General features: G+C 42.0%; 1 protein-coding gene across 2 annotated transcripts in view; it reads left to right on the top strand.

Annotated features, from left to right (window-relative positions):
* Positions 1–2,721: 2,721 nt before the first annotated feature.
* NID1 (nidogen 1) overlaps positions 2,722–27,611 on the top strand; it is a 57,146-nt gene continuing 32,256 nt past the window's right edge. For both annotated transcript variants that reach the window (XR_014546221.1, XM_083606003.1), the window contains exons 1-8: positions 2,722–3,056; positions 14,819–15,118; positions 16,768–16,997; positions 19,046–19,461; positions 21,383–21,532; positions 22,293–22,544; positions 26,364–26,564; positions 26,910–27,152. Coding sequence is in view for 1 of the 2 variants with exons in the window: in XM_083606003.1 (XP_083462129.1) it covers positions 2,850–3,056; positions 14,819–15,118; positions 16,768–16,997; positions 19,046–19,461; positions 21,383–21,532; positions 22,293–22,544; positions 26,364–26,564; positions 26,910–27,152 (1,999 nt within the window). In the remaining variant the exon portion in view is untranslated. The remainder of the gene's footprint in view (positions 3,057–14,818; positions 15,119–16,767; positions 16,998–19,045; positions 19,462–21,382; positions 21,533–22,292; positions 22,545–26,363; positions 26,565–26,909; positions 27,153–27,611) is intronic.

Genomic DNA, 27,611 nt, shown 5'->3' with positions numbered 1-27,611 from the left:
TTGTATTATTATTTTTAAAAACAATTGGCTTGCTCATAAACTCCCCACAAAACCATGCAGTAGTAGAGTGGGAGCAGTTTCCAAAGGAATTTGCCATCCTAAAGGAATATTGTCCCAAGAGACCTGCAGTTTTCCCCATTCTGCTCAGTTTTTCCAGTAATCAGTTACTGGATATATTTGCAGCCCTACTCCAAAGGCAAACAAAAATTAGCATGTAATAGTGTGCTTGTCCCCACCCCTTTCTACACAGAGTAGGAAACTATCATATGATAAGAGGTCATTAATCTGAGGCTTCCATATACATGCAGGTATGAGCTTCTCAGGTCTTGGTCTTCTAGCAATGCCTCCTTAATGGTTTCCTGCTTGGAATATGGTCCAGGCTTGTAACCACTGAATTCATAAGAGCGAATGGAATGCTGCCATTGTTCCTGTGGCTGTGTGTTATGAGCAGGAAGATCCTTGCATCAAATCACCAGTCAGCTGGTGCCCAGTTGGTCACAGGGGCTCTTTATAGTTGGCAAAGCAGCCACATTTTATTCAAGTAAATTAGAGCCAAGGCCCATTTTTGTCTGTAACAAGATACATTTTTGTAGCATTTCTTACATATTTTCAACCAGCTGAGAAATAAGTGCATTTCTATCCTCAGAATAACTGTAAATAATAAAGCTTCCGTTGTTGAGCAGCAGAGACCACTTGATGAGAATTGCAGATGTACTTAGCCATTCTTAAGTGATACAGTATAGTCTGGTTGTTTATTCTTTTTAAAACAAATTGTTACTTTTAAAAAAGAAGAAGCCAAAAATATGAATTTTACTTGAAAAGATCTCCCACCAATGTTGGAGGCAGATTAAAGGTAGGATAACCCAGAAGCAGTGTAATTTATTCAGAGCAGCTTTTAAAAAGAAAACTCCACTACAAAGTTAGAGAGCTGTGTGTATGGAGGGAGGGAGGGTCATCTAGCTAAATTTAAAAGACATGAGTAGTTAGGAGACAGAATCCTTTCCTAATCACCCACCCACCACAGAATTCCCAGAATTTCCCTGTGATTATCTGATAAAGAGGAAACTGGAGTCAAAGGAGAATACAAAAGTAAGTAGATAAGAATTAACCCTTAATTGGAAGAGCATGTTTGGATCCAAAATCTCCCAGATCAAAGTTATGTCTAATGATGTAATCAATGACAAAACTGTGTGTATATACCCATATACCTTATTTACTATAGAATTAACATTGGATCTTAGTCTTATAGCACACTATTTATTTATTACAGTGATGTACAAGGGGTAACTGCTCTCAGCATTTTTCCTGAAGCTGCTGCAGTGAGAAATTCATGTAAACTGTTGACCTCTGAGCTCTAAAGCCTTGTCAGTAAGTAACTTTAAACCATCTGCTAAGGAACTACATGCACAAAGGCTTTCTCCATAGTATTGAGCAGGGAGATTCCACAGTAGTTGTTACAGTCATGGCGGTCACCTACGTTCTTGTAGAGGTCACAATGCTGTAGTCTCGCATGTCTTGTGGCAAGAGGCAGGACAGGGTCTCAAACAAAGCTGGGTGCTCTTAAGCCCACAAGCCCAGCATGTTCACACCATGTCCCAGTGACTTCTATGCTAGCTTGGTCATGTCCACAGAATGGAAGATGGCAGGGTCCCCAAGGATGTGCTCTATGGGGAGCTGGCTTCAGTCACTAGACCCGTCGACAGACTAATTCTACATTATAAAGATGTCTGCAAACGCGACATGAAGGCTGGCACCATTAACTCAGCAGTATGGGAATCCATTGCAAATGATTACAGTGCCTGGAGACAGACAGACAGCTCGGTTGTGTGTCCACAGCAGTGACCAGAGGAGGAATGGCTGCTGGGAGGAGAAGAAATGCCGTGGTGCATCTGCAGCAGCACAACCGGATCCCTTCATCTGCCCCAGTTGCACGTATTGGTCTCTATAGCCACAGCAAGTGCGGCAACTCTCCAGTGGTTTGACTTCACCTTCAAAGGTGCACTCCTGCATTGTCTACCAAGACAGACAGATGTGAACAATATGTCACCTTTTCCTCCATGGAGTTCAAGGTGATGTACAATTGTACATGGTTCTCCGCTTCCTATTTTATCCTCACAACGTTGCCAGGTAGGTTAGGCTAAGATACTTGACTGGCCTTAGGTTAAGGTTACCAGATTTTTTTCAATGAATCCGGGGACACTTTTCAACTTCCTACTAAATAGATGGATTTTGTCAGGGGATTGATTTGTAAATCTGGGGACTGTCCCTGGGAAACAGGGACGTTTGGTAACCTTACCTTAGGTCACCCAGTGAGCTTCATGTTCGAGTGGGGGTTTTAACCCTGGCCTCCAGTTACTTTAACCAGGGCACCAGCACTTAACTCTCTAGTCTATGTAGCTAAAGGGGTGTATCAATGAATACCCCCCCCAACTTTACTGGGGATCTTTTCTTTAATTGTACATGCAAACGCTAATGAGTATGAGGGGGGGTAGAACCAAGCTTTCACAGAGTGCAATTGTGGGTAACTGTACTGCGAAGGGCGGGAAACGCCTCTGGCTCCTGGTGGCTTGAGATTGGGTAAGCAAAGCTCAAGTTTTCTCTGCTGGGATTTTTGGATGGCTTTGCAAAGGATGCAAAAGGAGGAGGGGGGGGGGGATAGAAGCCCGATGGTGATAGGGCGTCTTTCTTTGAACTCTCCGCGGATTGGTTGGCTTCAAACCCTCTCCTCGCTTTCCCTCGGCCTCCCCCTCCCCTCTTTTCCACCGCAGCACCGGCGGGGTTTAAAACTTGAGGGCTCGCAGCTCTCAAGGCTCGTCTGCGCCGCTCGGACGTCGACGAGGAGAGAGAGCATGGCCAGCCTGCGGGGCTTGAGCTTGTGGGCGCTGCTGGCGGCGCTGGCGGCGACCGGGAGTGGCTTCCCTCACGGGGGGCTCCTCTTCCCCTTCGGCTCGGAGCGAGGCGACGCCGAGCTGGAGGCTGGGGACGACGCGCATTCCCCGCCTCTGGAGCTCAGCACCGCGCTGCGCTTCTACGGCTCCAGCGTCGACTCCCTCTATGTGAGTGCGGGTTGGGCAGGGGGGGGAGGAGCGGGCGGAGGCGGCCCCCAGGGGTGGGCGAGGGGCGGGCGAGTGAGTGAGTCCGGGGGAGAGGGGGCAGTGGCCTGGGAAAGGGCTGAGGCGGAGGTCCCCTCAGCTGAGGCGAGGTTGCTGTCACTGCTGTGGGGCAATGGCGGGGGCGGAGGGTCTGCTGCCCAGGCTGTCGGCCAAGTGGGACCAAAGGCGGTGCGGGGTAAAGGGCTTCTTGTGGCGGGAGGTTGCTTAATTCCTAAGAGGGGGAATTGCTGGGTCTGAAGACTCGTGTCCTTGGAGCCCTTTCCTCTCCTTTCCCAATGTGTCTTCCCCGACAAGAGGGGCGCCTTCTGCCTATGCTCAGAGGCGCCGCCGCCCCTCCGCGTGACTCCTTTGTAATTCAGACCTCTCCGGGTTGAGCCTCATGACTGCAAAAGCGACGCCAGAGGGATAGACCAAGCGCAGATTAAGCCGCGGCATGTAGGTTTCCCCATAAAAGTTCTTAAGACAAAAGGCATTTCCCTCCACTCGCGCCTGTAAATTCTCTTGCAGCGGGGGGCTTTTCAAGCCCAGGAATTCCCCGCGTGGTGGTGACGCCGGAGGGATGTTGTGTAGTTAAGAGATCGATCTAAGCCGAGTTGAGCCCCTATTGAAAACGGGGGGCAGCTGGCTACTCCTGACAAACGGCTTATTTCAGGAGGAGGAGAAGCAGTTGTGCAGAAGCAGGTCAAGGAGAGGGTTGCTGGGTGGGAAGGGGAGGAACTGTCCAGAACCATTTTGGCAACTCGACTAGATTTTTGCTAATTCCAAACAAAATAGAAAGCAGATGGGATTTGTCCTTTCCAGCACTTGCCGTCCCTGCTCAATGAGGGGTTGTTGCCTGGTTTCAGCAGTTTATTCCACTGAACTATAGGTCATGCAAATAAAATTGTGACCCTATAGTTGAGTACAAAGGGTCAGATTCTGTTCTAAGTAAATTGGCATTCCTTCTGTCAGCCAAGGATTTAGTGCATGGTGGTTCTGTTCTGCTGAATTCTGAAATGGTTTATTTTCTTAGCCCTTACTTTACTCTTTTTCAGTACAGTAGGGGCTGCTTTCCTTATATTCTTCCAGAATTGTGAGGTATTTCAGTATGTTTTCATCTTAATTTGGCTTATTTAAAAGGCCAAACACACTGAAATGCTTTGAATAGTGTGGCTGTGGTGAAGTACAATGCCAAACCATAGCTGACACAAGAACAGCTAGGCACAAATTTCCTCCTCTTACATGTAGCAGTTAGTAAATTCTGGTCCTTGTTTGCTAGTTAGCCTGAACAGGCAGACCATTATTTGTGTTTGCCTGCAAACCAGACTGACTGTAATCGAGTTTGCTGGAAAATGCAAGCCATAGTTTTTTTGCCTGGTCTGACAAACTGGCAATGTATCGTTTGTTGAGAATAAGATCAGCACTTAACTGACACTCTGTGCAAGGGAAGAAGGTGGGGAAAGTAGAAATGCATGAGCATAAAATTCATGTCTGCACATCCTTGAAATGCTGTGCCATCTGAATGCACATTATTTTTTATTGGTACACTATAGGCTGGTGCTTACCTTTTAAAGCTCTGTGTGGTTTAGGATCCAGGTACTTGAAAAACCATCTTCCCCATATCAGCATGCCTGATATTAAGGTCAGTGTCACAGGTCCTTCTCTGAGTCTGGATATCCCTGCCAAGTGAAGTGAGCCAGGGGTGACTGGACCCAGGGCTTTTTTGGTTGTGTCACCCTGCTTGAAGAATTCCCACCCCACAGTGGCTTGCCTAGCACCTGCACTGCTATCTTCTGTTTTACAATGCCAGTATAGCCACCAATATTTATAACATAGTAGCAAGCAGCTTTGGAAATAACCCCATAAATGTTATTAGCCTGTTTTTTTACACATGAGATGCACTGGTGTATGAAGGATCAGGGCAGGCCCACCCATGAAGTGGAGTGAAGCAGCTGCCACCACCTCCGACACTGGTGGAGAAGCAGTGCCATCACTGGTACCAATCTGAGGTCTTGCTGGAAATCAGCTCCAATGTCAGTGGCAGGTGGGGCTGCAGTGGTGCCAGTGTATGGCATGGTGGTGGTGTCAGCAGAAGTGGAGGTGGCATGACAGGCAGCATGGCAGAGTGGGGTGGCACATCCCATTTTGCCTCAAGCCACAAAATGGGACTGGGAGGAATGACATGTTCCATCCCTCTTTTGCCACCCCTTCCTGTAAGTAAGAACCAAAGTGGTTTGGCAGAGGAGAAACAGAACATTTGGTGTGCCTTCTGGCAGCCTGTTTACTTCACTGGATGCAGTTCCTTGTTGCTTGTGGTGACCAGGCAAGAGTTTAACTGCAAGGATGCTATCAGATATAATATATTGCAGTATATGGGATAATAATATTTAGTATGGCTTTCTGCTACTTTCAGTGAAATTAACTCTACACTAATCTGATTCAAGAAGATGGTTTGTGAAACATGTTCTTCTCCTGAGGCTATCTTATTTAGAAAATGGTTTCAAGGAAATTGTAATCTGCTCTGTGCTTTTGGGACTGGGTGGGACAGAATAAAAATCCAAGCAAATGAACACGAACTACAATTTTATTTATTTATTTATTTAGCATTTATATATACCGTCCTCTTGCAAAACTTCAGGGTGGTGTACTACAATGTTAAAACATTTAAAAGCAACAGAGCGCAATCATTAAAATGACAAGTTACTCCAGGGGCATTTTAAACAACTGCCGTCTTCTTCTTTGGCGATCACTCGTAGCTGAGTAAGATTGTCTTCCATGAATATGGTGTTAACAGTGTGTCCGTAAGTGACTGTGGAGGCCAATTCTGGATCCGCACATCCATTCACAGTGGGGACATAGGTTTCTGGGTGGGAGTTGATCATGGTGAGGATTTGCCAAACATGCCTTCCTCTTAGCTTATAGGTCTCTGAAAGTCTTTGTGGGCTACAAAAGTCTCTGAAATAAGCAATGGGTCAGATTCTTATCTGGTGAAAACAAGCCGTGAAGCTTTGCTTTATGACGTCCAACGCTGCTGAAGTGGTTCGCAAACAGACATAGTGAACAGTGATTTCACATATACCCACTGTTGTGGAATTCTTCAGCACAGCAGAAGGATACAGAAATGCTTCAAAAACCCATCTATATGGTGAATCAAATTGTATAACAACAATTGCTGTGGAGCAATGGTCATAAAGATTTTCAGAGACCTATAAGACTTATGTTTATTTGGTTCTATGTTTTTAAGAGAATCCATCAAGAGTGCATAATTTGTGACTTTCAGAGATTTAGAAGATTTCTGTTTATTTGGCTTTGCAGAGAGTGCATATTTCATATATTTCATATTGTTTAATGTTCTGTATAGATTATATAAAGAGTTTATATTGACATCGCATTGTTGGACCGGCCAGTCCGGTCTCAGTTAAAATGAATTGTCAGGGTACGGAAAATTCCTATTAAATTAAGAACCATTTGCCTAGGTATGTCAATAGGACTGATTCCCAATGACATTTCATAAGGTGGGGACAGTAATAACATTTAAATGCCTCTTTAAAATGTATAGGCTTATCCAAGCTTTCTTGGACTCTTGACTCTTAACTTTTTAACTTTGTTTTGCACACTGTTCTGTTTTATTTGTGATTTACAGTTCTGCTTGGTCATAATCTTGTTCTTTGTAAAATATATTGAATAAGGTTGTATTTTTATGTAGAGATTTCTATGATAACTGAGTTGTGTAACAATTCTATGGCCTCCAGATATTAATTACATGCATCTCAAGCGTGCATTAGTTAATCGTAGAATTATAGAATTGGAAGGGATCTGGAGGTTATCTATTCCTACCTCCTGAAATGCAGGAATCTCAACACGTGGTTCCTCATCCAATTTGAAACCATACCAAACCTTACTTAGCTTTGCAAATGTGTTTGTGGTTTTATTGCTGAGCCACTATGTGAAGTGACAAGAATTCTCAACGTTGGACTGCTTTCTCTCAAACCACAGAATTGTTTAGCTGTGTTCCCTTCCTTCCTGTTTCCTGCTCCTCCTTCTGTCTTTCATAAATTTCCTTAGCAGAACTATGTATAAAGTGTGTGGCATGTTTTCTTAACATCCCATAAATGTAACTTAGCCATCTATGCAATTCAGAAGTACTGAATCCTAAAAATATATCAGAAGGTTGTGTGTCCTGTCAGATTAAATGGAGTAATACCTTAAAAGGAAATGGTGCATTCTACAGCTGTTATTGTCTCCAGACAATTAGTGATGTTCCGTTTCCCCCTTCATATAAATATGCCTCTCTAATAATATGCAGTCTGACTATAATGTGAATATCTAGGTTTGGGCTGGCAGTTTTATTTGTATTTAAATTCATGTTCACTCATACTACTTGAAAAGATGCATGCATACTTGACCAGACCTTAAATTCATTTCCTTACTTGGGTTAAGCTGGTAGAGTAATTATTCTTCTCCTACTGGGGTGCTTTCAGATGTGAGTTTATTATGGAATTAGTGCTGCTCATGCAAACAAGCCCTCCACCAGTAGCCACATAATGTTATCACCATCAAAATACCAGCCAATGCTTGTTTTACATTTAATCTGTATTTTCCTTTACTGTGGGAAATCTGATAACTAAAAGTAATCCATTAGACATTTGCAGAACTGCTGGTGTGGAACCTTGCTAGTGCATTTCTTTCCCCTTTTTTTGGTGAGCAGTTTGTCACATGCTTTTTGACGTGGTGGTGAATGGTTTCTGTTGCCATATTCCCCACTTCCATTTGCCTCACCTGGACACAACCAATACATTCTGTTTGTGGCAGCCTCCTTTGTTGGCATCTGTCTGTCTACAGAGACAATGGAGTCCGCCTCCAGGGGTGAACTCAAACCTCTGAGTTAGCAGCACTGAAATGACTTCCCTGGGGCACAAACCTGGGAAGTGTATATGGATCTCCTGGACTGCCCAGATGCAAAGACTCCACCCTCTCTGCCTCATTGATGTGGTCAAAAGGAAAGCAGAGCAGTATGTTGCTGGAAGGAGGCATACAAAGTGCCATCCAGCTATCTTAGGGATTTGTGTAGTGTTTACCCACAAGGTAGCGGAGGTTTAGGGTCTGAGTTTTCCTTCTCCTAGATGGGTTACCTTCCCAGGTTGATGAGTCCCATCTGCCCCTTACTTCCCTCTACAGCACATCCGGAAACTGCCTTCTTGACAGTTTGACCCACTATTGGTTTCATTTGCTCAATCCACTGCAGCCTGTCTTCACATGCAGAGGAAATCCCTTACTCACCAAGAGTTTGAGACCCATTGGCTACCCTCCTCTGGCCAATCAAAGGCATTCCTGGGGTTTAACAGGTGTCCCATGCCACAGGTGAGAGCTAAGTGCTGGGTAGGGACCAAAGGTGGACAAATTACCCCAGAAGGAGCATGATGTGTTCCTCACCAGAGGTACTGCCCCTCCCCTAGACCCCATACACCTCTGGCAGCCTCAAATACCAAAGAAAATACATCTATTCCTACTTATTGTTGTGTGCTGAAGGCATGCCTAGTTCAGTTCAAAACTAAAGCAGCCCAGCTATGGCAAGGGGAGATGCCTGATGTTCTTTTTACATGCTTCCCTCCTGGAGTCTTTCGTATTGAGCACTGGTAGATGGCCTTGTTGCATCTGGGTTTTGTTTGCTTACCTTTCTCTCTTGGTTGATGCTGCTGCTATGTGCTAATGACATTGACCTGAAAGCAATTCACTGTATTCCAGGGGTGCCAACTTGAATAAAATACTGGGAGAGGGCCAGGTAAGCCCCACATAATCGATCACATGATGTGGTGTGCACACACACCATTTGAATAGCAATGCCCATCAACTTTGGGGGCCCCGTCCCCTCAAACATCTCGGCCCCTAGGAGGTGACTGCTATGCTATATTCTGCCCAACATCACATTGATAGACTTAAAGAAGTGTAGAAAACAAAGATTCCCTCATGGTTGAACTGCATATTCATTTATTAGAATAAGAAAGGAGTTTTATTATTTCCTGTCCCTTAGAATGCTAAATGAAATAGGTCTCCAAGAGAGTAGCTGCTTCACATTTCAGTCTGGATGCATGTCATATGTACCCAAGATTTCATAAACTGTAAGAAACAATTGTTTATTTTGCAAATTTAATTTATAATAAGAAGATTCTGATTCTATTCACTAATGAATGTATACCTTTTCATTTAGGTTGCAAAAAGTTCAACTTACTGGTTATTTTCTTCCTTGGGCTTGTTCTTCACAGCACAATCATAGCCATGTCTACTTAGAAGTAAGCTGTGCTAAGTTCAAGGGGGCTTACTCCTAGGTAGGTAAGTGTGGTTAGGATTATAGCGGTAGCCACTCATTATTCTTTTTTTTAAAATAAATAATCTTTATTATTATTTTTTTAAATTATATATATAAAAAAAGACAAAAGAGAAAAAGAAAAAGAAAAAATAAATCCATCATTCTCAAATTTTCAACTTTCATTACCTTCTTTCTTTGACCTCCTCCTCCCCTTTCTTGTATCCTGGTTAATAATTATCGCAGCAAATCCTTTCCATAGTTCATAATATTCTGTCCTTACATTACCTTAATCTATTTTCATCTTATCTTATAGCAAACCTTAAAGCTTAAAACTTATATCTTATTTTTACCAACTTCTCATAACCATATCATTAACCTAATTCTTTAAACATTTTTACTAGAACCAAGTAATTTCATTTCAACATTTTTCTAACATTCATCAATTATTTTAAAACAGTCCTAATGATAAAAGAAAGAAATAAAACGATCCAATCTTCATCCAGCGTCCCTTCCTCCTGGTCCCGGATTTTGTCAGTCCTTTTTGTCCCATTAATCTAGTGCATTAACCTGGTGTCCTTATATCCGAGGCCCTCAAGTCTCTTCCATGTCCCTTCCGCGGCTCTTCTTCATATTTTCCTTTCACTCGTGGGAACTCCAGCTTGGTAATGTTTTTGACCCTTTTCAGCAGATCAGCCCCATTTCCATAGTCCAGACTAAACTCCATGTGATATTTAAACACATGTTTCAGATTCCCTCCAAAATTAAGAGCCCCCACAGCTCCAAACATCTGACGGCCCATTGCCAGACTCGGAAAGTCCAAACATCCCTGCATGGGAGGGTCAATCCAACCCCCCATTTCCAAGCCAGTCCAAACTTTATCTTTCCAAATCTGGTTTTTTCCAAATTCATTTGTCAAATCCAAAGGCTCATATTCCTGCAGGGCCGCAACTCCCTCCATTTCTGGCACCCAAGATTCAGCAGCATCCTCTTCTCTCATCTGTACTGTCATAGCACACTCCTGTTTTAGTTCCTGGGTGGGCTCCATATAGTTTCCCGCTACCTGTTCAAAAGTTCTGACCGCATTAGTCATCAAATCTGTCTTCTGACTTAACTGATCCAATAGGGCATTTATTTTACAAAGAGCACCCAACAGAGCTTCTGAAAACATTGTCCTACAAGGTCACAAGTCCTTTCCCACGATTGTAATCTGTGGCAGCTGCAAGCTCCCTGGAATTAGTTACAGTTTCACAGTCTCCCTCTAGGGGGAAAACTTCTATTTATTCTTTCTTTTAAGGACAATAGCAACAAAGTTTCTTTTTTGAGATATTCTGTCAATATTTGTTCCTTTAAAATGCGAAAGGAAACAGTGGAATCACTATATTACTTTTCTTTTAGCTGTCTGTCAAAAACATTTGTCTCTGGTCAATGAGCTTCAAATGTCAGTCCTGACACTCCGCTCCAGGATCAGGACGGTGGAAAGTTACTTTACTTTAAATTCACTTCTGCAGGTTTAAACAGTCAAAAAAAAAAAAAAATCCCCCTTCTTCTCCTGCTACCGAAGAGGGGTTCAACAATTTTAAATGATGAAAGCCAATCCTTTAAAAGTGATTTTCTAAGCTCTAGTTTACGTTGTCTTTGCTTTATTCTGACTACAAAGAAACGGAAGGCTGACTTCCTGTTTAGACCTTCCCGTTTCAGTACCAAATTGAAGTAAATTTTTAAGTCCAATTCCTCTCTACTCGCCAGTCCTTATTTAAAGTCCAGTTGTTCAAGATTTAAGTACTCACGGGTGATTCTTTAGATGCCAAATTGTCCCAGGAAAAAGGCAGAGCTCTCCGGCAACGGCTATGCGGCTTCGCTCCACGGAAAGAGCAGTTGACTCACAGCACCGCGCCACTTCCCCCTCTTCGCTTCGGAGCCCGTTAATGGGTTCCTTTGCGGGTTGGGGGGGCGCTAAGGGTGCCCGCAGAGTCCCATGGTCACAGGCTTCATCCGCCTGTGATTTTTTAAAGGGTCCCCGCTTCGCCGTAGCGGAAACGACCCGTTTCGCGCGGAGCTGGTGCCTCCAGTTCAGAGTGAATCCGCCATTGCCGATGGCGCCACCCCGGAAGTCCCAGCCACTCATTATTCTAGTGTTCCATTGTTTCAAAAACAAGTCCTTTCTGGCAGGCTCTTTCACTCATTCTCAGAACATATTGAAATACTCTAATAGAACCAATCATGCTGAAAATTTAACTTACTTATTTCATTTATATCCCATTGATCCTCCCATGTGTTTGGCATCGTACATGAGGGTTATCCCATTATAGTCTCACAATAAGTTAGGCTGAGAAAGATTTATTGTTTTATTTTGATCAAATAACATCTTAAAGCAGTTTGGAAAAGATTATAGCGGAACAATACAATATGTGGGCAGTCTCTGCTCAAGCCATTGAAGTGGGTGAATAAATGGTTAGTGGTTTGGAATAAGGCTTCAGCATTCTTCCTAGACCTTCCTGTGACTAGCAAAGCCAAAAGAAGTTGTACAAATATAGAAAAATGCAGAACAGGTAATGCAAACAAGAGAAATGTTATGAATTTGCTTGATTTACATTTTTAAAAATTGTTTTATTAAAGATTAGCTTGGGTTGCATATTAATTTTGTAATGAATGATTTTAGAGTGTTGTTTGTGTTGTACTTTTGTACTGTTTTATTGTTGTTAGCCGCCCTGAGCCTGGCTTCGGCTGGGGAGGGCGGGATATAAATAAAATTTATTATTATTATTATTATTATTATTATTATTATTTATACAAGTACAGATTTGGCTGTTTGTTGGCACATAACTTGGTTTGCTGCTTCAGTGCTACTTGAACCTGATTTTTAGGGTGATAATAATAATAATAATAATAATAATAATAATAATAATAATAATAAATTTATTATTTATTCCCCACCCATCTGGCTGGATTTCCCCAGCCACTCTGGGCAGCTTCCTCCCAAAAAAGATTAAAATACAATAATTCATCAAACATTAAAAACTTCCATAAACAGGGCTGCCTTCAGATGTCTTCTAAAAGTCAGATAGTTGTTTATTTATTTGACATCTGATGGGAGGGTGTTCCACAGGGCAGACGCCACTACCAGGTCAGATGCTATTGTAACTTTTAATTTGTAACAGTTCTGACAGTATGGGTCCCATTTCAGGCCCAATGGCTGTGCCAGCTCCTTGCTGATGCAGCTGCCTGCCTGCCTGCCTGCCTGCCTGCCTGCCTGCCTCTGCTCCATGCCGGGTGCCACACATAGAATGTACATGCAGCAGTGTCCTTGCTGCTCCATAAAGCCTCAGCCAGGCTTGGGGAAGAGGATTAGGCTGACTCTCTTAGACAACTTTATTAGGTATCATGAAAGGATTCATTTAAAACTTGGAGACAATAATAGGAATTCAAATGGTGTGTTTGTGTATGCACGCCCACACCCACCCCATTTGAATTCCTACTACTCTAACCTTAACTTACAAACTACACTCTAGAGTAAGTCCTGAATATTCAGTGTTTGCAAAATGTATGAAAATTGTATTTGGAGACCTGGTGCTCTGTTGAACTGTAAATGGCTGAAGCAGCTACTCCAAGGCTGGAAGAATTTGCTGTGTGTCACATCTCCAGTCTGTACTAGGAAAGTCATGATCAATGCTCTATATCTTATGTACGAGTCATTTCCTATCACAGCTACCTGCAATGTCATATATTCCTATTTGCCAAAGTTCTCCACTCATTGATACAAAAGTTTCCTATGCCATTTTTGCAAATGTCTTTGCAGCAGAGCTTTGGGCAGCTTGGATTTTTTAGTAATGTTTATCTCACCAGAAAGTGTGTCTGTTGTATCTGTCATTTTGGCATCTTGTAGATATTCTGGAGAACAGCACAGCTGTGTCTGTTTGAGAAGAGCCTGGAATGACTACACTGGTGATTGTATTTTGATAAGGAAATGCCAAGGATGCAATAATGTAATCAGCGAAAGATGCAAAGTATAGAGTTTTTTCTTCTTGACATCTTAAGTGGTCTATGTAACATTGCAACATAGCAGAGACCACAGGCTTTGGCAGATAAGGAGGCTCTGTAACCTGGTCTAATTGTGAAACAGGAAGTCGCTGCTGGTAGGAATCAGGGATAAATTAGGTTTGGTTAGCATTTTTAATACAAAACTACCTAGTTCCCGAGGGACACGGGTGGTGCTGTGGTCTAAACCACAGAGCCTAGGGCTTGCTGATCAGAAGGTTGGCCGTTCAAATCCCCGCAACGGGGTGAGCTCCCATTGCTCGGTCCCTGCTCCTAACCTAGTGTGGCGATCACACAGGGTTCCCGGATGTTTCACCGTCTATTGATCCTTGTGCCACCACCCAGGCCCTACTTGGTATAATACTGAGTCCAGTCAGGGTTAAATTGGAACATAAACTTCTGTTTATTTATTGCAGTTTAACAAGTGTGTGGTTTCATAAACGGTATCGGTCAATTACAATCATGGGGTGCCCATCCAGACCTATAACTTCCGCTACCTGCTCTCACTCACTAAACCACCTCTCAGATATTTACTTGTCTTTCTAGCTCCTAACTGTTCCTGACTCAGCTTATTTCTCTACACTAACTCAGCCTACCCACAGACTCTATCCCAATTCACTCCCACTCCAACCAAACTCCCAACGAACTCCTCCTTTTGCCTCTCCCAGAGCTGGTTTTATAGTACCTCTGACTCCACACCCCCTGGGTTCTGATTGGGTAACTCGTTTAACTATTTCACCTCCAGCACTCTCATATGTTAACGTCGCATACCTAGCAGTTCAAAAGCACGTCCAAGTGCAAGTAGATAAATAGGTACCGCTCCGGCGGGAAGGTAAATGGCATTTCCGTGCGCTGCTCTGGTTCACCAGAAGTGGCTTAGTCATGCTGGCCACATGACCCGGAAGCTGTACGCTGGCTCCCTTGGCCAATAAAGCGAGATGAGCGCCACAACCCCAGAGTCATCCACGACTGGACCTAACAGTCAGGGGTCCCTCTACCTTTTTACCTAGTTCCTGCTTCCTGAAACAATGCACAAATAGAAATGCACTTGAAGTCTGCACTTCCATGAATTTTGTGATGCAGTTCTCCAACCCAAAATGTTACGTTTGTGGAAACTGAATGTGTTATGCTAGGGGAAATTGCTAGCAAAAACGCATATGAGAACTGTACACTAAAATGTTGACAAATCGTTGTGAGGACTCCCCCCCCCTTTTTAAAAGAAGTTTGAAAACTGATGGGAAATGTGAAGAACTGAGTTTAAACCGGGGGGGGGGGGATGAGGAGGTGAAAGAAACCAAATAAGACAGACTTGTCCATCCATCCATCCCTGCCTATATCTAGCATGTATTCACTGTTTGTAACATTTTCCTAATTATTTTTCTAGGTTCTTACTAATGGCATCGTTGCAGTAAGTGAGCCATCAAGGGACGAAGATAACCCTGGTCAGCTTCCAGTCAGTTTTGGAGGCATCGCTCCCTTTTATGCTGATTTGGATACTACAGGCGGACATGGGAAAGTGTACTACAGGGAAGATTCATCCCCAGATGTCCTCCAGCTTGCTGCTCAGTATATTAAAAGGGGCTTTCCAGAGTCTGCCTTTGATCCAAGCAATGTTGTCATTGTTACCTGGGATTCTGTGGCTCCTTATGCAGGACCTGGAGAAGATGTCGCTCTACAAGTGAAGGTGAGCTTGTGACAGCATAGCAATAGACAAATGAGAAGTACCAGGATGATATGCAAACTAAGTGAAACTGCAGTCTTATGTATCTTTGCTCGGAGCTTACCCCCTAGTAAATGGATGTAGCTTGCAGCCTAGGAATGGCAAAGGCTTTTTGGAAAAGAGAGATGCAGGTTGTAAATTTATCTTAGTTATGCAGATTCAGAACTTCAGATTTAATATGTCAGATGAATGCTTTGGATCCGCAGTAGGACTTCTTAATTTTATGAATTACAAAGTTCTGTGATGTTTAGTATTCAAAACAATATCCGTTTTTGGAAGAATAGCTTTGAGGATACTCCTAAAGATAATAAATCCTTGATTCCATATTCTGTTATCACAGAATCAACTCTGCTTGTATTTGAAGGGCTTGTCCACATCTGAGTCCACATATTTAGCTTTTAATCAACTTTCTTCCCCATTCAAATTACATGAAAGTAGTTCACACCCATACTTTGAATCTGTATTTGTATATTAAGAGCAAATGTGTTCTTTCCCCCTCATATCAGTAGGTACTGTATTCACATTTGTGTTTGTCCCTGACTTCTTTTGTTCTAATGTGTCAATTAAGTACTGACAGGACATGCACACAGCTGTCTACATGCGCACACTTTGTGTAAAAAAAAAAATCCCTGCCCAGGAAGTGTGCAAAAGCACACAGTGAAGCAATTGTAATTTTTTAATGTAGTTTGCTTGTGCAGTTTTCTGGCTTTGTGCAAATCTGAGGGATCAAAGGTACTGTATTTTTCGTCCCATAGGACGAAACCAAAACCAGGTCGGGGAACAGCGGTATGGCGGAGCTCTGCCTTCCCGCTGTCCCCCGAGCTTGTAGGGCTGGCGCTGGGGAGAAGCGCACTTCTCCCCAGCGCCAGCCTCCAAACCAGGTCGAGGAACAGCGGGATGATGGCGCTGCGCCTCCCCGCTGTCCCCCGAGCTTGTGGGGCTGGCCAATGTATGCCCGAAGTGCGGGGCGCTCTGCTTCAGCGTGCCCCGCGCTCCATGCAGCAGGCTGCTATCCGCAGCCTAAGGAGCCCTGCGGGAACTCCCGCGGGCTCCCCAGGCTTGCTGATAGCTTCCTGAAGCCTGGAGAGCGAGAGGGGTCAGTGCGCACCGACCCCTCTCGCTCTCCAAGCTTCAGTGAAAGCCTGTATTCGCCCCATAGGACGCACACAGATTTCCCCTTCATTTTTGGAGGGGGGAAAGTGCGTCCTATAGGGCGAAAAATACGGTATATATAGCTATGTTATGAGAATAGCTGAAAAAGAAATGGAAGCAACAAGAAAGTAGGGAACATGGGATGGGGAGCAGCACAAAGTTATAACTGACCCACCCCAAAACAATAAAACCAATTTTCTATGACCCCAAGTGGAGCAGTTTGGAGCCTAATTGCCACCAATTTACTGGATTATCCCTGTATCAGATAAACTTGAATTTACAAGGGGAAAGCATTACGATTGGTGTTGGGTGATGTCATGTGTTCTGTGCAAATTTATTGGGAATGCAAACAGCTGAAAGCACACAGTGAACTCCAGTGTGCACAAACCCAGAGTCTCGTCTTTATGTCTAATCTTGCAATTTTTTTCTACAAATAAATAAAATTTAAATCTTCTCCACAGAGAAACACATTCCAGGCTGTTTTAGCGTCTTCTGATTCGAGTTCCTATGCTGTTTTCCTTTATCCAGAGGATGGTTTGCAGTTCCATAGTACACATACTAAAAATAATAAGGAAATTATCCCTGCTGTTGTTGGCTTCAGTCAACCCTCTACAAATTACTTCTTATGGGTAAAACCTGGAATATACAATATAATTGCTAATGAAGAAGAGTTCATTGGAAATCTGCACAAGTATGCTTTTAAATTTTTTTTTTAACTGTATTTCCTATAAGACTTTTTGATACGTAAATGATGTTAGTAGTCTTCTGTATCACAAAATGCAATTAATCTTCATAAACTTGAAAAGGGTTTTTGATATTCATTTCTAAATCAGCATTTTTATATTATTTGCAGATAAGGGATCAGAAATGTTAAAAGTTTTTTCCACCTGTGTACCTGTTATATGTACCTGTTATAGTCGTTGATGAAGCACCATCAGTGTGCATGTCACTTTACATTTTCATATTCTAAAAGTCAGTTTCAAGTTTGGCATTCTAAATAGACAACAAAGATCTAAAATGCAATTTGGCCCCAAAATCAAACAAAATTTGAAACAAATATACTCTGAAGCTTCCATCACAGTAAGAATAAACAATATAAATTCATCCCTGGTGGGGATTTGATGGGGAACAAAGTAAGGCTGTCCACTCTCTCCTTTTTTGTTCATTAGCTATCAGTGGGGATGTGATTTTGGTGATAAACTCGACCCAAGTCAGTGGAATAGACTTTGGTCAAAAATATCTTTCAGGTCTATTTGGCAATCAACAGAGAATTAACCCTAAAACTCCCCTATAGATGGTACCTAACTGCTGGGAAGCTGGCAGTGATCCACCCTGGTGCCTCACCACGATGCTGGAGGGACTGCCCCACACTTGGTACCTATCTCCACATGTGCTGGGAATGTACAAAAATCCAGGTTTTCTGAAATTCAGTATTCCAATGAATTAATAAAATAACAAAACAACAATTGCAAGTACGACCAGAATTAGCTTTATTGAATATATTCCAAGACAGCAATCTGGATTTACATAATAAAGAATTAATAAGCCATTTATTAGAAGCAGCGAGAGACAACATAACCAGATACATACTGGAAAGACCTTTCTAGCACAATCATATACATGTAGTAAGAAAACAGTTTGGGAAATAGCCCTCCTTGAGAGATTAACAAATAAACTACAAATGACACGTGGACAAACCAAGAAAGATGGCTTTACCCCAGTGTGGTTAATTTCATAGCATATGCCAGCAGTGGTGGAGCTCTGACATCGCTCTGACATCGGGGGGTGGAGAGCAGGTGGGGGCATGGCTGATGCGTCTCCTGGGGGCATGGCCTGCATCCTGGGGGCGTGGCATGCTGCCCGCAGGGGCGTGATGTTGAGCACGGGCGGGGGGCAGCCGCGATGGCTCCCCATCGGGATCATGCTGCAGGGGGTGATACGCTCCCCCTGCTCCCTTCTTCCTCGGCTACTGTATGCCAGTATTGCAGAAATTGAATACACACACCCCTAGTCAGCATTTAGCTCCATCTGCTTCTAAATTTAAATTTAACATAATTTTTTATATTTGACTTTGAACCCCTCTCCCACATTCATCAATATACCAACACTTTATATTGTTTCATTCAGCAAAAATGACCATTACTCATACTTAATCTAAACACAACCACAAGGGCTCCCGATTAGGCATTTAGCTATCCAATGTTATCTGTTAACTCTGATCTATCCTGTTTCCTCTTTGTTTTTGTTTAAACCAGTTCATGAACTAAGAACTTATACATTAACCACTAAAAATGAACCATATGTTGCAGATAATACTGCAAATCTATTATGCTATTTTTGTGATAAACAAATTACATGAGACTAGGTCTATTTATTTGTATGATTTTTTAAATTTCTATTATCCTTGTTTATGAAACCCAATAAAAATTTCTTACAAATAAATAAAAACAAATAGACAACAAAGGAAGAAGGTGGTGGTGGTGGAAGAGCCATTGCAGTGTGAATGTTTGTTCATGATAGGCTGAACAAATGAGTTGCTCACACATTAAGGCCCAACTTAGGTGGCATGGAATTTCCTTGGGAAGTGGTTTGCATGGAGTGGTGTGCAACGTAAGTCTGATTTTGAGCAAATGTGTTAGCATCGTGGTTGTGGCAATCAAATCATAGATAAAATTAACTTAAAAAAAATATAAAATGTACAGTTCTTGCTTTAATAAACAGAGATTTATTTTCTTTTAGGAGCAGCAATATGGGAAAACAAGGAGTCTGGGCATTTGAGATTGGTGGCTCAGATAGTATCCTGCCAGCCAAAGTCACTGAGACTGCTACCAGTGCAGAGTATAGTGATTATGACCAGTTCCAAGAAGTGGCTACAGAACCGCCCATATCAGAGCAAGGTTCCATTGAAATAAACCAGCCGGAAGTAACCGAAGGTATTTCTAGCAGAGGAGATCAGCTGCACATTAGCTACAACTTACCTCAGCCAGCAGAAGCAGATGGCTTTCGGCCTCCTTATCAAGCTTTAACAGAGCATCCTCCAGCTGCGAATCCATTCCCAACAGGGAAAAGCCCACCTCTCCAGTTTCCAAACCAGCAGTTTCCCAGGCACCACACTCAGATTATTGATGTAGAAGAAGATGATGAAACTGGAATTGGTAAGGTCATTCGGTATTTGAATGGTCATTTCAGGAACCACAGAATTGACTAGCATCATGATCTGATCAAAACCCAGTAGCCTGTTTGAATAATGTGTACATATACCATCTATGAGTCCTGTTTCTCTTTCCCAGAGAGGCCAGATTCTCTCAGAGCTTAAAAATTATATATAAAGAGAGAGAGAAAGAGTGACGGGGGGGGGGGGGAGAGGGGGAGAGAATTGGACACAGATCCTCCAGAGCCTATTTCCTTCACCACTATGCCATTGAGAGTTAAGGGCACAAGTCTGCAGTAGGAAACCCAGCCAGATGGGCGGGGGTATAAATAATAAATTGTTGTTGTTGTTGTTCTCTGCAGCCAATATTCACTGGCATCATGAGAACAGTGTGTGTGCAGCCCTCAAATTCAGTCAGTTGGTAGGGGTTAACAGGATTTTCCTGCATGCCCTGGGAGTCCCTGCTAGGCTATAAAGATCTATACTGTACTATCACTCCTCAGATGTGATATCTCAGTTGCCACAACCATTACTTCAGAGGGAGGGAAGTGAAGTACAGCCACTCCTGTCTGGCTGCAGCCAGGCTATAGCAAAGGAAGAAAAGGATGCAGGGCCACTTGGATGGCTCTGCTGAGAGACCTATTCCTTTTGGCTCTTCCTGTCTCTTAACTGTTTCCAGTCTAGCTGGTCAGTATAAGACATTACTTAAAAATGGATGCCCGAGTTTGCTTGTTGTTCTCCTTCCTCCTCATATTGTTACCCTTTTGCTTGTAACTTTTAGATTGTAAACCTGAGGTCAGGGTTTCTGTTTTTATTGATCTGTAAGCCACTGGGAATATTTGTGTGAATGTATGTGGGAGGGCCTTTTAGACTGAACACTGAGGTAAAATAGTTATTTAAAGAAAGGCAATACTTTGTCAAGTCAAGAACAGCCCTTTGAAATGAGCAAACCGTAGCACAACAAGTGCTGTTATGTTAATTTGTGTTCCCTAATATAATTGTTCAAAAGCAAAATATAAATACCTGTGATAGAAATCCTGGTTCACAACTATCTTAGAATTGTAGAGTTGGAAGAGACCCTGAGGATCATCTAGTCCAACTCCCTGCAGTGGAGGAATATGCAGCTGTCCCATACGGGGGTCGAACCTGCAACCTTGGTGTTAATCTGCGCCACACTCTAACCAACTGAGCTAGGAAGGAGAGTGCTGTGAATCAAAACGTTGGTTGACTCATTGTGACTGTGTTGGAAATCAGCATAGTCCAGTCTGTAGGGACCCATAGATTTGTCCCCTCTGTAAGCTGCAATTACTTCCCCATGGACCAAATGCCTGGTAATGGCTAATGACATTCTGAAGGCTGCTTTATATGTCACAAAGCAGGCATTTACAGCATGTCCATTACATGTCCCTGCAGTGGACAATGTATTTTAAGGTGCTTCTCATGTTTCAAAATACAGGCCAGGAAATCCATGCCCAGGAACACTTGGCAAAGTCCTCCTGCATGTCTGTTGTGTACATGCAGGCATGTATCTTCCCTTCAGATTATTATTTTATTTATTACCTTCCACACACATCTCAAGCTTCAAACAGCTTTAAAAAAAAGCAAAAGCAAAACAGAAAATAACTAGATTTCTGTTTCATAAATCTAGATTTCTGTTACATAACCAGAGGGCTATGCAGCAGTTATAGTGCAGGAGGCAACACTCCTGCAGCAGGAATAGGGTCTCCTGTTGTCTCCCAGTGGTGGTATATTTTGCTGTCCTGCCAGATGACTATTTATTTCACAGCTGCCAAGCAAAGTGACAGGGAAAATAAAACTCACCATGTGTGGGTTAAGATGCTTTATGGCTAAGACAGGGGCTACATTTCTGACCGCTCTCTGAAATGCATTATGCTGAGAACTTTCCTTTTTTACTCTCTCTGCAGTGTTTAGTTACAGTACAGATGTCCAGCAAAGCTGTGCAAACAACCGTCATCAGTGTTCAGTTCATGCTGTTTGCACAGACTATCCAAATGGCTTTTGTTGCAGTTGTAGTGCTGGCTACAAAGGAAATGGCAGGCAGTGCGTAGCAGAAGGTAATTTAAAAATTGTTTCAAAACTCATGACTCTAATATATACTACACATATGCATTTTAATGATCAATTTTTTCCCTACTGAATGCAATTATTTCCATCATATCTCCAGCAACACAAAGCATAGGGATTGAGCATGCTGCAGTGATAAAAGGAGGGTGCTGTCACCTACCACCCTTTTAGATTAATACTTGGAGATAAAAGACTTGGTTAACCAAAGTGATAAATGGGATACATTTTATGCTTGTGTTTAAACCTCTTACTGAAGAAAGGTTCAGGAAAACTAGAGATCTGCAACACTAGAGGAACTTGGTTTGTGAAACTCATTAAATTGTCAGAAGAAACTATATTATGTAATACTACATTGGATGAGCAAATTATGCAGTTCCATTTTTTATTGAACTTTAGAAGCAAATAAACAGTGCACTTTTTATTCCAAATTAGGAAACTAGTTGAAATTAGAGCTGATTCTCAGCATATAAAGGAGTTCAGAAGTTTACAAATAGAGATTAAAGATGTATGGATGAACATAGCAAATATATTCTATGTAAATATCAACATATATATGTAAGTGGTTCATTTGTCTAAAGTGAATAAGGCAGTGCCTAGTTTCTCATTATTGTGATCTGTTATTATTTTACATTGTAATAAACATACAAAGTTTACAACACAGACCAGTGTTTTTAAGTGTGGTGCTTCAAAGCTTTTAATATATAATGGCTGTGCTATATAACCTGGCTACTTTGGTTTTGTTATAATAAGGTTCTCCTCAGCGAGTCAATGGAAAAGTCAAAGGACGGATCTTTGTAGGAAACAATCCAGTCCCAATTGTATTTGAAAACACTGACCTTCACTCTTACGTCGTGATGAACCATGGACGGGCGTACACTGCCATCAGCACAATTCCAGAAGCTTTGGGTTTCTCCTTGCTTCCTCTTGCCTCTATTGGAGGTATCATTGGGTGGATGTTTGCTGTGGAGCAACAAGGATATAAAAATGGATTCAGCATTACTGGTAAGTTTTTACATTTGCTTTTTAAAAGTTGCATGCATCTGTTTTGTAGACAATTCACAGGGACTCTGTTGTAAAATAAAGAAGTTCGTTGTTGCCAATCTGCTTCAAAGGACATGCCTCAGAAACATATTATATTCCTCCATAGACCATTTTTGTAACGTTACATGAACCTCTCTTAATTTCTGTAAGACAGGAACACTTCATTTAGAGAAACAAGTGACAGCAAAGAGTCATCAGGCACAGGTATAAAAGTCCATATTGTTTGCTGCCCATCCCAGTAGTGACCTTACTTTTGGGCTGCTAGCAAGTGGTGAGAGGTAAAGCATTGGTGATTTTGTCCAGGGTGTTGTGGACTGCCTAGACCAAGGAAAGGAAATTAGATGGAGGGAAAGTTGGGTCACAGAAGAAGCTAGTAACAAGAGCCATCTGCAGCAATACATATTTTTAATTGTAGTTTTGGATTTTATTAGTTATTGTGTTGTATGTTGTTGTTGTTAAAATTTCTATGCTGTCCTTCATCTGAGGATCACTGGGTGGTTTACAATATAAAAATACATACAATAGTAACAAACAAAAACAACAGCACCCCCCACACACTGTGTAGCCCCAGTTTTCCTACAGTGAAACCAGAGAAAAATCGGAAGCTTCAAGGACAACTAATCAGAGAGGAGCGAGAAGAGTGTTCAGTATGTGGTTTTGATACTTAAGGAGAGAAACCAAAAGGACAGTGGGGGGGGAGAGCTTGAATACTGGAATAGTAATAACTCAGACTGCAGAGAAGAGGGCGATACAGATGTATTTGTTTTCCGAACTGCCCTGTGATCTTAAGTTACTTCTGGGTGGCTGTGTAAATTCAGTAAGTATAATAAAATTAATGGCACAGCAATTTGTGCAGGTGGAAAAGGTGCTGTAAACCGAGCTCCCACTGAAATCTCTTCCTTCTGACTGGTTGAATAATAAGGTAAAGGTAAAGGTACCCCTGCCCGTACGGGCCAGTCATGTCCGACTCTAGGGTTGTGCGCCCATCTCACTTAAGAGGCTGGGGGCCAGCGTGACAAAGCTGCTCTGGCGAGCCAGCACCAGCGCAGCACACGGAAACGCCGTTTACCTTCCCGCTATAAAGCGGTATCTATTTATCTACTTGCACTTAGGGGTGCTTTCGAACTGCTAGGTGGGAAGGAGCTGGGACCGAAAGACGGGAGCTCACCCCGCCGCGGGGATTCGAACCGCCGACCATACGATCGGCAAGTCCTAGGCACTGAGGTTTTACCCACAGCGCCACCCGCGTCCCTAGGTTGAATAATAAATGTAGGCAAAGGACATTCATCAGGACACGACCACCAGTTTATCACACTACCTGCCTATTGGGGAGTGAAAACAACCCCCTTTTCCCCTTATGTAGTTTTGGTATTGCACCAAAGCTTAAAAAGTGATCAGTAGAAAGCAAGCAGACAGGAAACTCTCTTGAGCAAAGGGCAACTTCAGGCTTTTCTTGAAGTTCATTGTTTACATTTTTTGCTTCAAAACAGCTGCTCCCCACTGATATTACTTCAAATACGTCTTTTGTTTGAAAGGTCACAAGGGAGAAAGTTCACTCGTTTCAAAAATTACAACATTTAGGTGGTACATGACACCAGACAAGCTTGCAAAAATCTATCATTTGCCCGATAATAAATGTTGGAAATGTAAAGAAAACGAAGGTACATTCTTTCATCTTTGGTGGACGTGCCCAAAGATTAAGGCTTTCTGGGAGATGATCTATAATGAAATGAAAAAGGTATTTAAATATACCTTCCTGAAGAAACCAGAGGCCTTTCTCCTAGGCATAGTCGGCCAATTGGTGCCAAAGAAGGATAGAACTTTCTTTATGTACGCTACAACAGCAGCAAGAATACTCATTGCAAAGTATTGGAAGACACAAGATTTACCCACCCTGGAAGAGTGGCAGATGAAGGTGATGGACTATATGGAACTGGCGGAAATGACTGGCAGAATCCGAAACCAGGGAGAAGAGTTGGTGGAAGAAGATTGGAAGAAATTTAAAGACTATTTGCGGAAACATTGTAAAATTAATGAATGTTAAAATGATGTTGGATTGAAATTAAGTGGCATTAGCAACAAGGTTAATAAGACTATGTAAAAATGGATTGATAACGGATGAAAATATATAGTTATAATATGTTGAGATATAGAGTTAAGATAAATGAAAGAGGGTAAGGATTTGCTGAACTGACTATGTGAACGGGAATACAAAAAAGGGAGGTGTGAGGAGGTCAGGGAAATAAGCAAATGAAATCCAAGATATGAAAAAAAATGGATTTGTTTTTAATTTTTCCTATTTACTTTTTCTGTATTTTGTATTTTATTTTTTTTTCTATGTATTTTTGTATTTTTTGTATTTTTCTTTTTTCTCTTGTTCTCTTTTTATTTTGTAAATTTCTGCTTTTTGTAAAATTCTAATAAATATCTTATAAAAACAAACAAAAAACAAAAAAACAAAAATTACAACATTTAGCTGATACCTATGAAGGTAACAGCATTTACCATGCTGTTTTAGGAAAATTAAGCTGGGAGAAATTATTCTGAAATCTGTGCTATTCCCACCCCCCCATTAAAACCAGTACTGTTTGTCAGCTTATGTGTGTGAAAAGCATTTTATTTTTTTTGTTAGCACTATATTCAGATCCTACTAATTCAATACTAACGGCACAGCATGTAGTTCCAATGCAATGCATTACCAGAAGGAATAACTGTACAGTGGTACCTTGGGTTACAAACACTTTGGGTTACAGACTCCGCTAACCTGGAAGTAGTACCTCGGGTTAAGAACTTTACCTCAGGATGAGAACAGAAATTGTGTGGTGGCGCCACGGCAGCAGCGGGAGGCCCCATTAGCTAAAGTGCTACCTCAGGTTTACCTAAAGTGGTACTTCAGGTTAAGAACAGTTTCAAGTTAAGAACAGACCTCCGGAATGAATTAAGTTTGTAACCAGTGGTACCACTGTACTTCTGCTCAGAAATTAAGCCTTTAAAAACTGGACACCCATGTAAAAGTCACTCATCCTACCATTGCTGCTCCACTTGGGAAGGGGAAATTGTTCTTCTCTCAATTGGAGTTCCCACCTGCTGCTGTTTGGGGAACTTCATCAACCTGCTCGATTCCCCAATAAAGCTCCTGTGCTACTCTTGCCACTGTTCTATGGTTGGAGAAGGCAAACTTAGGTGAAATGGATAAGGGGGTTGTTAATTTCAACTCATTTTTAGAGAGTTTAAGGGGCTGGTGCCTTGTCCATTTCACTTATTTACCCTTCAAAAATAGGATGCAAATACCAGCACTTGGGCATACAACATATTTTAATGTTAAAAATTTAAATCAAATTTTCCATCTTCATCTCTGCAATCCCAGTATAGATCACACTTGAAAATGACACATACATTGACAATTCCATCTCAAATTTTGCTGGTATCAGTTCTGGAAACTCCATCACATAGGGATGCCATTTTTAGAGTAGGCTGTGGTCAAGTTGTGTCCAGGAAATGGAGAGAAGTAAGTTTACACACTGTCACCAAATGAGCAGTCTGCAATCCATTCCTTATCAGAAGTAATGCTGGAGAACCCTTCAGTCATTTCAGTCTTTGGTAATGTATACATTTCTCTTTAACTAGGAAAACGAAGGGCCATCAATTATAACCAGATCCCATAATGTAGGTTTGACAGCACATTCAGTTTAAAGAGACTGCGGTCTCAACTATATGCGTTTCAGCACATGGAGAATGTTTATTTAAAAACAGAAATAAAAAGTTTCACTAATCTTCTAGGTGGTGAGTTTACAAGACAAGCTGAAGTTACATTCCTCAACAACAATGAAAGGGTGACCATTAAACAGAAATTCAGTGGAATTGATGAACATGGACATCTTACAATCAGCACAGAACTTGAAGGCAAAGTGCCTGAGATCCCATTTGGTTCTTCAGTTCATATAGAGCCCTACACTGAGCTCTATCACTCTTCTAGCTCAGGTGAGTTGAATAGTTGCGAAACCTTGCTACTTCCATTTCATTTTAACAAGTTGTCTAAGCCTGTGACAAGAATGAGCACTGCAAGAGGAATCTTCTGTTTTGTCCTACATTTGTCAAGAAGCTTGTCACTGTAACATTTGAAGAGCTTTTAGACTAATCTTTTCATCGAATTTGGTTCCTATACAAATTTTCAATACACAAATTAAAATTTCTAGCTGTATATAAAGTAACAATCATAGCTTTGGGTCTTTTTAATACACTCATATGTGAGTACCAAAGATTGAATTAATTTACTCAATATTTTAATTCCCTTCTTATTTATATAAGATTCTTCCCTTGTTTCAGTTATCACATCGTCATCTACTAGAGAGTATACAGTGACAGAACCAGAAAGGGATGGGGTGTCTCCATCTTACACAGTTCCATACCAATGGCGGCAGACAATCACATTTGAGGAGTGCATTCATGATGACTCTCACCATCCCGTTTCAGCAACTCAGCAGCTATCAGTGGACAGTGTCTTTGTCTTGTATAACAGAGATGAACAAATTTTACGATATGCCATGAGCAATTCGATTGGTCCAATTGGTATGTTCAGTGAATTTTTTTCCTGGTTTGTTTCCATTGTACTGTTTTAAGGTTCATTAGATTCCTGTCTCTTTTACCCTGTGGGCTGTCAAACAGAAGAGATTATTTGTAAGAATGGTCCCAAAGGATCTGACTAAAGGTACATCTGTTCCAACTCTTGCTTCCTACAGAAGCCAGCCTGGTATCTCTGAGAAGTGCAGAAAAAGAAGTTGTCCACCTTTGCTCCCCATTGATTGGCATACAGCTTGCAGAAGAGTGCACAAAAGTATATGAAATGGTCCACATTCATATCAGATGCAAAGCCACAGCCATTATTCTGGGACATGTGGCATGTGATGAACTTTTTGTGTCATGTTTCAGGAATGGAGAAACATGCAGGGGTGATTTTTTTCTTGGGGCAGGAGAGAGAAGGGGTAGGTCTGCCCACTACTGGCTCTGGTGTCACCCTCTTTTGGGCTT

The sequence above is a fragment of the Podarcis filfolensis genome, assembly GCF_964270895.1.
Source record: "Podarcis filfolensis genome assembly, chromosome: 3".
Lineage (NCBI taxonomy): Eukaryota > Metazoa > Chordata > Lepidosauria > Squamata > Lacertidae > Podarcis > Podarcis filfolensis.
This window is presented reverse-complemented; position numbering and strand designations above follow the sequence as displayed.